The sequence below is a fragment of the Pimephales promelas genome, chromosome 17 (genome assembly GCF_988280905.1).
Source record: "Pimephales promelas chromosome 17, fPimPro1.hap1.1, whole genome shotgun sequence".
Classification (NCBI taxonomy): Eukaryota; Metazoa; Chordata; class Actinopteri; order Cypriniformes; family Leuciscidae; genus Pimephales; species Pimephales promelas.
This window is the reverse complement of record NC_142785.1, coordinates 28042091-28054153: the sequence shown is the minus strand read 5'-3', so window position 1 is coordinate 28054153 and position 12063 is coordinate 28042091. Positions and strand designations below refer to the sequence as shown.

The following is a 12063-nucleotide window of genomic DNA, read 5'->3' as shown; positions in this document are numbered from 1 at the left end:
TGAACACATTATCAGTTTTTAGGATTTGCATGGAAATGCATTGGAGGGAGTGGATTCAAGGTGGACATGAGCTATAAGGTGAGCAACTTGACATCAAATATGTTGATAGATTATTTACCTGAAAAATATTTGAATATGGCTGATAATGTGAAATATTATGATAAACTATAATACACTATAATGAATAGGCTTGCACAAAGTATAGCTGAGTTCCTACTGCCATCTTGTGGTACAGCTAAATACAGCTACAATGATAAATGATACAATATAGACTTATAAATGTGTTCAATAATAATATTGTATATGAAATGTTTCTTTAATTTGTTTTGTTTATATATTTTATTATTATTATTTTACATAAAGTTGATATTATACAATATAATGGAACACGTGTGTTTTTACATTTTTATCTTTGTAGCATATTTATTGTTTTTAGAAGAACATTACAATCTAAAATAATGGTTCTTAAAAGCAGAAGTTAAAATCAAAAAAAAAATGACAAAAGTACAGAATAAATTTGAACTGGTAAGATATACCAGTCTACAATATATTAGCCTTTGATTTGCCCCATTAAAATAGTCACTAGAGTTACTGCTATCATAGGTTTAAAATTCCAAATAAGGCACATCTTATGTCCAACAACAAACATTTTAGTATGTATTAACGTTTTTGTATTAGGTTTTTCAATGTAATTTTCCCATTTTTTTCCTCATAATTATTATTTCTTATTTTTCCTTCTACATTATTTTCCTTTCTTTTTCATGTTTGTTATAATACCCACCACCAATGCATAAAAAAACTTTTACCAATAAGAACATTTACCAATAAGTATTTAGACACTTTTACATATGACAAAAGGGGGAAACCAAAAAAATACACAATATATTAATAAAAATTAAACATTCACATATTTATATCAAACTTTTATGATGACACCTAATTCACAAGTAATTCAAAAAATATTATTTAAACATCAAATAATAATATTAAATAAGTAAACAAATAAAATAATTAAGAAGGAGGGTTCTATAGAAAAAAGGTAATTCATGTAATATATATTCCTTTATTTTATTGATACTCAGGTGCCCATGTCTTTTCAAAATGTAAAATGTTGCTCCTGATTCCAGTCATCATCTCCAGTGTAGTTTACTTTAGAAACTAAATCTAACTAATCATTTAAAACTGGGGATTCTTGCTTTGGCATTATTAACCCCATTTGTTGTTATTTATAATGCTACCAACATATCAGTTAATGTTTCCAAAATGTTCTAACAGGCTATGATTTTTTTGCCCTCCATTTAAACAGAGTTAAGAGAGAAGGAAGCGGTTGCCGTTTAGAAACAGCATCATGTTCAGATGTTCCGGATCCAGGTTACTTCTTCGACTGGCCACGAGTCTGGCTTTCTCCGTGTCAAAGGCAATGTCAGCCGGTCCCGCGGTCGACACAACCGCCAGGTATTTGCGTGCAACTTCACTCAGATTCCAGTCTTCGCCTTTTGGGAATTTCCAGAATGCAAGAGGATCCCAATCGATCTGCAACATTTTCTTTTCCAAGTATCTTCTCAAATCTTTATGAAAACGGTCTGGCTGTCTTAAGCTCCTCTCTTGCCTTCCATCATCCAGGTGTTTCATCTCGGCAATGATCGTTTTCTGAATGCGTGCAGAAGCACCCTTCTCAGAGAGAGCGATGTCTCGGTGTCTCAGGTCAAGTGTGGCGCTCAGTGTCAGCCAATCATTTTCTTTGGCTTTACTGAAGTGATGATTCAAATGTTGTGCTAATTCCTTCGCAAACTCATTCCCTTTACTTTGCAAGTCCAGGAGTTTCTTCTTAATGTTCTCCACCTGTGGTATGATGTTTGACAGTGAGTAGTATCGCTCTGCTGGTGATGTGACGTGCTTGAATGCTTCGAGGCATGATGTTGTTTTCATTATGTTGTTAAGCTCATGCTCACTTAACAACATGTCACATTTAAATTCAAAAAGCACTTCACGTACAGCTTGATGCTGCTCTGAGATTCTTACTAGCATGTGCAGAGTAGAAAGCCAATGATCACCCTTGGACTCAAACAGATTATGTCGTTTTAACCCCATTTTTATTTGTGCTTTCTTGAGTTGACCTTGTGCTTCTGCATGAGAAAAATACTCTGATATTTCATAGCATCTTTGCACCAGTTCTTTCCAGTCAGAAGATGCCTCAAGTGTCTCCTTGAAGACCACATCCAGTGTGTTGGCGAAACAGGGAATGAGATCCCATCCTGCCTTTTTGATGTCTTTCTTCATCCCATCTACATTTGTCACCACCACTTTAATCTTGTTTCCAAGTCTCCATGTGTCTGCTATTTTCCGAAGTTGTCCAACAACATGACTGGGTTTATATTCTTCAGGTAAAGATTTGGTTTCCAAAACATAAGCCTGCCGAGTCCATGTCTGATCGATCAGGTGACAGGTAGTTGTCATATAGGTTTTATTTGTTGTGGTATTCCACACTTCAGATGACAATGCAACATTATCTTCCCTTTCTAATCTTTCTTGCACAATACGTTTCGTTTGAAAAATCAAACTTTGAAGTTCTGAGAGTATAGCAGGAGATGTTGGTATACTTTGACTGATAGACTCAAAGAAACGCAAGAAACCCGGCTCCTCAACTATGGTGTGTGGATGCAGATCTGAGATAATCATATCCAGTAAGGGCTTCATCTGATCACCTGCAGAAAACAAAGCACATCAACTTATTTTACATAAGCATTTACTGTACCTGGATTACGATGGAATGGTGATATTTTTAAAATGGCAGAATTTTGCCTGGTGGGTAACTATATATAATGTATGTGTGAGTGTGTGTATATGTGTAGGCTATGTATGCTATACAACTATATACGTCTACTAATGTTAGCTAATGCATTAACTAATGTTAATGAGCCCTGTTGTAAAGTGTTTTTAGTTGCTTTAGCTCACAACACCATCTTTGCAGGCGATCAAACTTTTGTTTGGCCACTAGATGGAGTCAGCTATTCGCTTCAGCGCTGCTGTACCTGAAGCTATGACAATACAACAAAAAACCTTAACCTGCTGTGCACCTCATTTTAGACAATTCCACACATAGGCCTAGCCGACACATGAGGGAGGTGTTTTCATTTAGGTGAATGGGATGGTCTCTCAGGGTACGACACCACACAGCTCTTGCTACAAGTGTAGGGGTAAATGCTGTACGATTATCATACAAGTGTGCCCTATGTGATGTGTTAATCAATCCGGTGTTGAATCCCCCACTCGCACACCTAATCCTAAACTACTCGCTGATTTAGGGGTTGTAGTAGTAATCTGGCGAGTTCAGAAAGAATTCGGCACATCTCCGCGATAGAAGTAGGCTAGTGATAGAAAAGTAGTTTGACCAATTGCGTGCAGGAATGACGTTCAAGAAGGCTGGATCGACAAAGAAATGTCTGGCAATGTAATGCAAATAAACTTACAATAAATGAGGACAGTAGAGAGCACGTCCATATCGAAACGACGTCAAAACACACATTTAAGGTCCCCCCATATTTGCATAATGTAGGCTATCATATGATGGAGATTCAAGAGCAATTTAGTTTTTCCCGGCTTTTATGACCCTCACTCACCTCTTCCTCTATGATCATAGGCACTGTATCTTCGACCCCGTCCGGTCCTTCCTGCAAATAGAGTTAACTTATTTGATGTCCTGTACTGAAAAGCTTTTTTTTTTCTTTCTGTAATTTATTACATGAACTCAAAACACTCACTCAATGAATGTTCGAACGACGGCATATTCAACAAGCAATTTGTAGGCCTATTCGTGTAAAGAATAAAAGAAACTTCTCAAAATACCAAGAGCGACTAGCAATACCGTCCAGGTATGGAGCCGAAAGAGCAATAACTCTTCATTATTTGGATTTAATGGCTTGCTCTAGGGTACGTCATCTGCCTCACTTTATTTGCTCTGAAGTTTTGGTTGCGCTTCTGAGTAAAGTCAAACTAAGTGAAACCTAAGCCTACATCTATTAAAAAAATATTCTGCCTCATTTACAAATATGTTGCCTACATTTATATATAAATATATTCAAATATGATGATTTTATTTATATATTGTAAAACTGCAGCCCTTTTCTTTGTCTCTATCTATGATATTGATCCATAATAGGATGACTGGATGAGGGATGGATGGATGGACGGATGGATGGATGTACAGTGCCCTCCACAATTATTGGCACCCCTGTTTAAGATGTGGTCGAGGACTTTTAAAAATTCTCCCTTTTTTTTTAAACAACATAGAATCCAAATGCAAAAAAGAGAAAAATCCAACCTTTTATTTAAGTACATTACTTTGGTGGTAAAAAAATAAAAAATAAAATATAAAAAAATAAAAACTTAAAATCATGTGTGCCACAAGTATTGGCACCCCTGATGTTAATACTTTGTACAACCCCCTTTTGCCAACAAGACAGCACTTAATCTCCTCCTATAACATTTCACAAGATTGGAGAACACAGAGAGAGGGATCTTTGACCATTCTTCTTTGAAAAATCTTTCTAGATCATCCAGAATCCTGGGCCCTCTCTTGTGCACTCTCCTCTTTAGCTCACCCCACAGGTTTTCGATTGGATTGAGGTCTGGGGACTGAGATGGCCATGGGAGGACCTTGAGTTTGTGACTGAACCATTTTTGTGTAGATTTTGCCACACGTTTTGGATCATTATCCTGCTGGAAGACCCAATGACGACCCATCTTCAGCTTTCTGGCAGAGGCCATCAGGTTTTTATTTAAAATGTCCTGGTAGTTCAAAGCGTTCATAATGCCATGCACCCTAACAAGGTTCCCAGGGCCTTTGGAAGAGAAACAGGCCCACAGCATCACAGATCCTCCACCATACTTCACGGTGGGCATGAGGCACTTTTCGGCATACTCATCTTTTGTTTTACACCAGATCCACTTAGAGTGTTTGTTGCCAAAAAGCTCAATATAGTCTCATCCGACCAAAGCACACGATCCCAGATGAAGTCCCAGTGCCGCTTGGCAAACTCCAGGCGTTTACGTTTGTCAGTGTTAGTGAGAAAAGGCTTTTTCCTAGCATGCCTCCCAAACATCTTGTTGGCATGTAGAGAGCGTCTGATGGTTGTTTTGGAGATTTTGTGACCCCAAGATGCCACTATTTGATGCAATTCTGTGACAGTGAGCTTAGGACTTTTTTTTTACTTTTCTTAGCATCCTCCTCACTGTGCGTTGTAGCAAGATAAACTTGGGACCTCTTTCAGCCTTGTTTGTCACTGTTCCAGTTGTTTTAAACTTCTTAATGATTCCTCTAACTTTAGATACGGGCAAGATAAGGTGAGTGGCTATTTTCTTGTAGCCATTGCCTGACTTATAAAGGTCAACACACATCTGGCTTACTTGAATGGTGTGTTCTCTTGTCTTTTTTCCATGTTGACAAATGGGTAAGAGAATTAGGCCTCTGTGTCATGTCATATTTATACCCCAGAGAAATAGGAAGTCATGAATTACTAATTAAAAGTTGCTAGATATCCTGACCAACATTAGCAACTACAGAAAATATTTTTTTTTTTAAATCAATTACATTTTTTAGCGGAATTGTTAGGGGTGCCAATAATTGTGGGACACATGATTTGAAGTTTTTATTTTTCTAAATTTTTACATTTTTTTTACCACCAAAGTAATGTACTTAAATAAAAGGTTGGATTTTTCTCTTATTTTGCATTTGGGTTCTATGTTGTTTAAAAAAAAGGGAGAATTTTTAAAAGTCCTCGACCACATCTTAAACAGGGGTGCCAATAATTGTGGAGGGCACTGTATGTATATATATATATATATATATATATATATATACAGATGCACAAACAATATCAAACTATACAAATAAAATAGTACTGAAGTATGTGTGTTACAGACAAGTGTTACAACTAACCCCTCTGTCTGTTACAATTAACCCTGAATGGTCCTCACTGCAGAACATGAAATTCTCCCACCTTACATATACCTAAACCAACTCATCTCCACCCCCTGATCCCTAACCCCACCCCTAATCCTATCCATCTCTGCCCTCTGATCCCTAAACCTACCTATCCCTACCTCTAATCCTACCCATCTCCGCCCACCTATTCATCGACTGAAGCGAAAGTCGCTCATGGCGCGAGAGGCCGGTTACGCAATACTCGTTCCCTCTTCTCGAGAGAACCGAGGTTACGTTAGGTAACCTAGCTTGCTACGGGAACCCTTTGTCAATGTCGTACGTGCCAAGCATCCACTACATGAGCCCGGGGGAACCAGGGGAGCCCTTATGAGTGGGGAAAATAGGTGTCCAGCAGTAGTGCGGGCCAGCACATGTACATAAGCACTTGGGGGGAACAACAGAGCGGTGGCACCAATAGTGCAACCCAATAGTGCAGCTCAACCAGGAGAGCTGTATGTGTTTCACACTTATACCGCCAGAAGTTTTGCTTGCAGGGTGGGAACTTCCAGATTGTAAAATCTGACAAAGGTGGATGGGGAAGCCCAGCCCGCCGCCACACATTTGTCATGAATGGAAATCCCACTGGACCACGCCCACGATGAGGCCGTGCCTCTAGTGGAGTGAGCCCTCACACCCAAATGGCATTGCAGATCTTTTGATGCGTATGCAGCCACAATAGCGTCCACTGTCCACAGTGTCTGTTTGGAGGCAGTGAGACTCGTTTGGTGGGCCTTTATTGCGCCCACCAAACGAGTCTCACTGCCTCCAAACAGACACTGTGGACAGTGGACGCTATTGCGCCCACCAAACGAAACAAATAGCAGCTCCGTGCGCCTGAAAGAGGCAGAGCGTGCAGTGTACAATCTCAATGCTCTGACTGAGCAGAGGAGATTGGCGTCGCATTCGCTATCGGATGTTGGCAGAGCCGATAGGGAAATGACCTGCGCTCTGAAGGGAGTACCAATCACTTTAGGGACATAACCGTGTCTAGGTTTGAGAATGACTTTGGAGTCATTTGGTTCAAACTCAAGACACGCAGCGCTGACAGACGTGCGTGAAGGTCTCCCATTCATTTAACTGATGACAAGGCTGTCAGAAAAACGGTTTTTGAGTGATAGATACTTCAAATCCACGAATTTAATTGGTTCAAAAGGGAAAGCTTTCAGGGCCTCGAGGACTATAGAAAGATCCCATATAGGAACCGACGGGGGCGCAGAGAGTTCATCCTTCTAGCTCCTCTTAGGAAGCGGATGACCAGCTTGTTTTTTCCTAATGACTGGCCGTGCAGGGGTTCCACAAACGCCGCGACGGCCGCCACATATACTTTGAGCGTGGATGGGGACCTGCCCTTATCCTTATCCTGCAGCTCTTGTAGAAACACAAGCAACCACGAAACCCAACATTTCCGTGGGTCCAGATTTTTGTCGGAGCACCATTTAGAAAACACAGACTATTTAGACACATACAGCTTTCTAGTAGAAAGAGCTCTGGAGTGCACGATCGTGTTTATAACTCCTTCTGGCAGAGCAACGGTTAGTCGTTGATCACCCACGCATGCAGCGACCAACACTATGGATGCCAGATCGAGCCGCGAGCCTGAGAGAGGAGATCTGTACTCACTGGAATGGGCCATGGGGTTGTCTGACAGCTGCGTAAGCTCCGGGAACCAAGTCTGATTCTCCCAACCCAGGGCTACGAGGAGCACCGAGTGGCACGTTTCCCTGATCCTCTGTATTACCTGTGGTAACAGTGACACAGGAGGGAAGGTGTAACGCGTCCTGGCTCTTCGAGAAGAATACTGGGCAGTGAGCGCTGTCAAAGAGGTCGACTTCTGCTCTGCCGCTCAGGCAGAGAGCGCAGATCAAATTGCGGTCTCCTGCGCTGAGCAGGGCTCCACACAAGTCACAGGAGGGGTGAGGCATCTTTAAAAAGACACTCGCTGCTTTTTTAGAATAGTTCGCGATGCGAACGTGCTCTTATAAAAAGGATACGTCGCCGGATGGCGTAGCTCGCACGGATGGCTGAACATGGCGAAGATGGCTAGCTTCTTCAAGCGCTGTCTTAAGCTTGCTAGTTGCCCCTCAGACGGTGATGCTGCCTCTTGTAGTCCAGCGATGCGAAGAGCTTTGCTGAAGAGATGAAAATGAGGAAAGCAGCCTCTGAACTTTACTTATATACATCTAGCCACGGCCATTCTGGCGGACTGCGAAGCCATGAGGACGCGAGCGCCTCTCATTGGGCATGACATCACGCCAGGTTCACTGATAGGCTGCTGCAGTTGCCGCAGAGCAGCCTATGAGCTCGCTAGATAGCCCAATCTAGGTCTGGCAGCTGCTGCACTGTGTTGAATATGGATAAATTAAGGATAATTTTTTGGCTTCAGTATCAGAAAAGATGAATCTTTCCCGTAGCTTAAGCAATATGAGAGAACCTCTCGTAAGATAATGAGCCCTGTTGTAAAGTGTTTTTAGTTGCTTTAGCTCACAACACCATCTTTGCAGACGATGAAACATTTTCGTTTGGCCACTAGATGGAGTCAGCTATTCGCTTCAGCGCTGCTGTACCTGAAGCTATGACAATACAACAAAAAAACCTGAACCTGCTGTGCACCTCATTTTAGACAATTCCACACATAGGCCTAGCCGACACATGAGGGAGGCGTTTTCATTTAGGTGAATGGGATGGTCTCTCAGGGTACGACACCACACATCTCCTGCTACAAGTGTAGGAGTAAATGCTGTACGATTATCATACAAGTGTAGCCTATGTGATGTGTTAATCAATCCGGTGTTGAATCCCCCACTCGCACACCTAATCCTAAACTACTCGCTGATTTAGGGGTTGTAGTAATCTGGCGAGTTCAGAAAGAATTCGGCACATCTCCGCAATAGAAGTAGGCTAGTGATGGAAAAGTAGTTTGACCAATTGCGTGCAGGAATGACGTTCAAGAAAGCTGGATCGACAAAGAAATGTCTGGCAATGTAATGCAAATAAACTTACAATAAATGATTACTGTAGAGAGCACGTCCATATCGAAATGACGTCAAATCGCGGATTTAAGATCCCCCCCAGATTTAGATAATGTAGGCTATCATATGATGGAGATTCAAGAGCAATTTAGTTTTTCCCTTTTATGCCCCTCACTCACCTCTTCCTCCATGATCATAGGGACTGTATCTTCGACCTCGTCCGGTCCTTCCTGCAAAATTAAAAAAGTGAATCACCAGTAATCACCACCCCCAACCCCCCACCCCCCTGCAAATAAACCGATATGTTTAATGTCAAAAAACATTAGGCTGTATCAAAAAGGTAACTTCGCATCCGCTGCCATGGTCCATAGATATAAACAAACTGCTTCGGTGTGTCGTATACATCATCATCATCTTGCTGCTCCCTCCCCGTTCTGTGATTGGTTCCCTATCTCAGGTGAAAATTTGGTTCATGGTGTCCAGACTACCTAGCAGCGTGAATAAAATCCAGGTAGATTTTGTGGTAGCCTGGGTTTCCTGCTATCCTTCCTCTCACTATTCCCATTGAGAGATCAGTTGTAGATTCACCAGCACCATAGAAATTGTCTTTTAAAGAGCTCTCTGCATTAAGGAGAATTTGGTAGCAAAAACTTTGCCCGAAAAACTTTTATATTTCCTTGCGCACCCGTGCCAACAGGAGCATCATCCGCTCTGGTTTGCCTGCATGCTCTTTCCCCCGAGCCGACTGGCCCTGTGTTTGCTTCAGATTTAAATTATTTTTATATATTATTTATATTATTCTCAATATTATTTTTCAAAAATTAAAACAGCACCCCATAAAAAAGGGCACTTTCTCTCCAGGAATAAAAAGAGCTAAAAGTAAAAAGTGCTCAAGCCCTCTTTGATGTCTATGTGCATGTGTCTGATGGAGATTCAAGAGCAATAGTTTTTCCCTTTTATGCCCCTCACTCACCTCTTCCTCCATGATTGTATCTTCTTCGACCCTGTCCAGTCCTTCCTGCAAAAATAGAGTTAACTTATTTGATGTCTTGTACTGAGTAGTTTTTTTTTTCTTTCTGTAGGCTAATTTATACATGAACTCAAAAACACTCACTCAATGAATGTTCAAACCGCTGCATATTCAACAAGCAATTTGTAGGCCTGTCCGTGTAAAAAATGAAAAACTTCTCAAAATACCAAGAGCGACTATCAACACCATCCAGGTATGGAGCCGAAAGAGCAATAACTCTTTCAGATTATGATTTAATGGCTTGCTCTAGGGTACGTCATCTGCCTCGCCTTATTTGCTCTGAAGTTTCGGTTGCGTTTCTGAGTAGCTAAAGTTAAACTATGTGAAACCTAAGCCTACATCTTTTTAAAAAAAAATTCTGCCTCATTTACAAATATGTTGCCTACATTTATTTATTAGGGATGCTCACTTCAGTTTTGCTTTCATTTCTGTCCAGACGAGCAGGTAATTTGTTTAAGTTCATTTGAATATGCAGTTTTGTAACCTGTAACCTGCCACCTGACTATAAGAAAATCATTGTGGTAAACCAAATGATGTTGATCTGCTCTAAATCATGTTAATCAACATGATTTAACATCACGATATTAATTTGAGAGTTGCACCTTTAAGACATATTACGCCTAATGGCATTACCGGTAACTTATTAATTGATTCGATCAAAACAATCCTATTTTATTAGAGGATGTCAACTATCCACTTGCACAAGTAACACCCACATGGTGAAGGGTTATATGCCTATAGCCGTACAATTCTGGGTAGAGTCGCCTGTCTAGAGAGTTAATACAAGGCTCACAGATTAGCAGTTTTGCTAAAACTGTCGCTGAGTTTAGAACAGTTTAGCTGGTCTTTCAGCATGACAAAAGAAGCGACAAGTGTACAACTGTAAATCAGTGTTTGTGGACTCATGTTTTTTCTGTAAAGCTGCTTTGAAACGATATTGTGAAAAGCGCCATTCAAATAAAATACACAAGGACGTTTTTCTCTCACATCATTGACCTAAATGACTAGCAGGGGGCGCCAACGAGATATATATATATATATATATATATATATATATATATATATATATATATGTATGTATATGTATATATATATATATATATATATATATATATATATATATATATATATATGTATATGTGTATATATATATATATATATATATATATATATATATATATATATATATATATATATATATATATATATATGTATGTGTATATATGTATGTGTATATATATGTATGTATATTTAAATACCCCCTCTGGTGAAAATCAAGTTTTTAATGTCTATGTGGGTTTAAAAATATGATTTAAGACAAACCATTTTGAAAAAAAAATCCTGAGTCCTCCTTAATACATTGACTTAAGGACGAGCCTGTATAAATCATTCTTCCATGTACAAACATGGCTGAATTAAACTAGTATTTCCACTTGCAATTGCGCAGCATTTACTACAGTAAAGTTGGTCGAGTGGATCTCTGAGCAGGTTTAAGTGAGTGGAGTGGGGTTCATTTTTAGGAAATTTGGTTTAGGGTTATGGCCTATGTGTCTTCTTTATTTTTCAAAATCATAACTTATTTCCAACTTTATATCATATATATATTTTTTGTTCTGTACTTCTCCAGTCTTTTATAGTAAAAATGTTACATTAAGTTTGATTGACTTTGTTTCAGAGTTCACTAAATAAGTAGACGGTTACTCTGATCTACTCAGGGTGTCCGGAAGCCTCTTGAACAGGATCCTGAATGTTTGAAAAAGCTAATTTTTTCAACATTTCTTTTTTTTTTTTTTTTCTGCTGTCAGTGTTAAGACATGTGCGCCACCCCTCGACACGTTCCGGCCCTGACCCCTGCTGGGTGGAGTGGGGTGAATTTCCTCCCTGTGGAGACCCACGAAGGTTCTTTGAAACAACAGTTTCGGGATGCCAATGTTGCCTGGAAATTCTATATTAAACAGAGCTGTTTGTGATGTTTCCACCCGCATAAGCTGGAAATGAAAACGGAGACAGCAACACTTAATCAACTTCATTACTCTTTCCTCGCTACTCTTCCTGTTTATGAGTTCATGGCTAGAGTCTGG

The 12063-nt window shown here is 40.0% G+C and overlaps 1 protein-coding gene across 2 annotated transcripts; it reads right to left on the bottom strand.

Annotated features, from left to right (window-relative positions):
* Positions 1-395: 395 nt before the first annotated feature.
* LOC120474731 (zinc finger BED domain-containing protein 4) lies at positions 396-10192 on the bottom strand. 2 transcript variants are annotated; one of them, XM_039665278.2, is made up of 5 exons: positions 10067-10191; positions 9926-9970; positions 9132-9182; positions 3621-3671; positions 397-2705 (listed from the first exon to the last, which is right to left on the bottom strand). In XM_039665278.2, exons 1-5 carry the CDS (start codon positions 10089-10091, stop codon positions 1309-1311), a joined length of 1569 nt encoding a protein of 522 aa, XP_039521212.2. In that variant the 5' UTR covers positions 10092-10191; the 3' UTR covers positions 397-1308. The 2 variants fall into 2 exon arrangements, with proteins under 2 accessions (XP_039521213.2, XP_039521212.2); XM_039665279.2 differs by lacking the exon at positions 3621-3671 and having other exon boundaries at positions 396-2705; positions 10067-10192.
* Positions 10193-12063: the final 1871 nt, after the last annotated feature.

Bases quoted from the DNA above. Each gene is read 5' to 3' on its own strand.
- LOC120474731 (XM_039665278.2), bottom strand. From the start codon at position 10,091: ATGCAGCGGTTTGAACATTCATTGA. The intron at 9,183-9,925 runs GTGAGTGAGGGG...TTAATTTTGCAG, and splicing joins ATACAATCATGGAGGAAGAG to GAAGGACCGGACGAGGTCGA. The intron at 2,706-3,620 runs GTGAGTGAGGGT...TGTTTTCTGCAG, and splicing joins CTATGATCATAGAGGAAGAG to GTGATCAGATGAAGCCCTTA.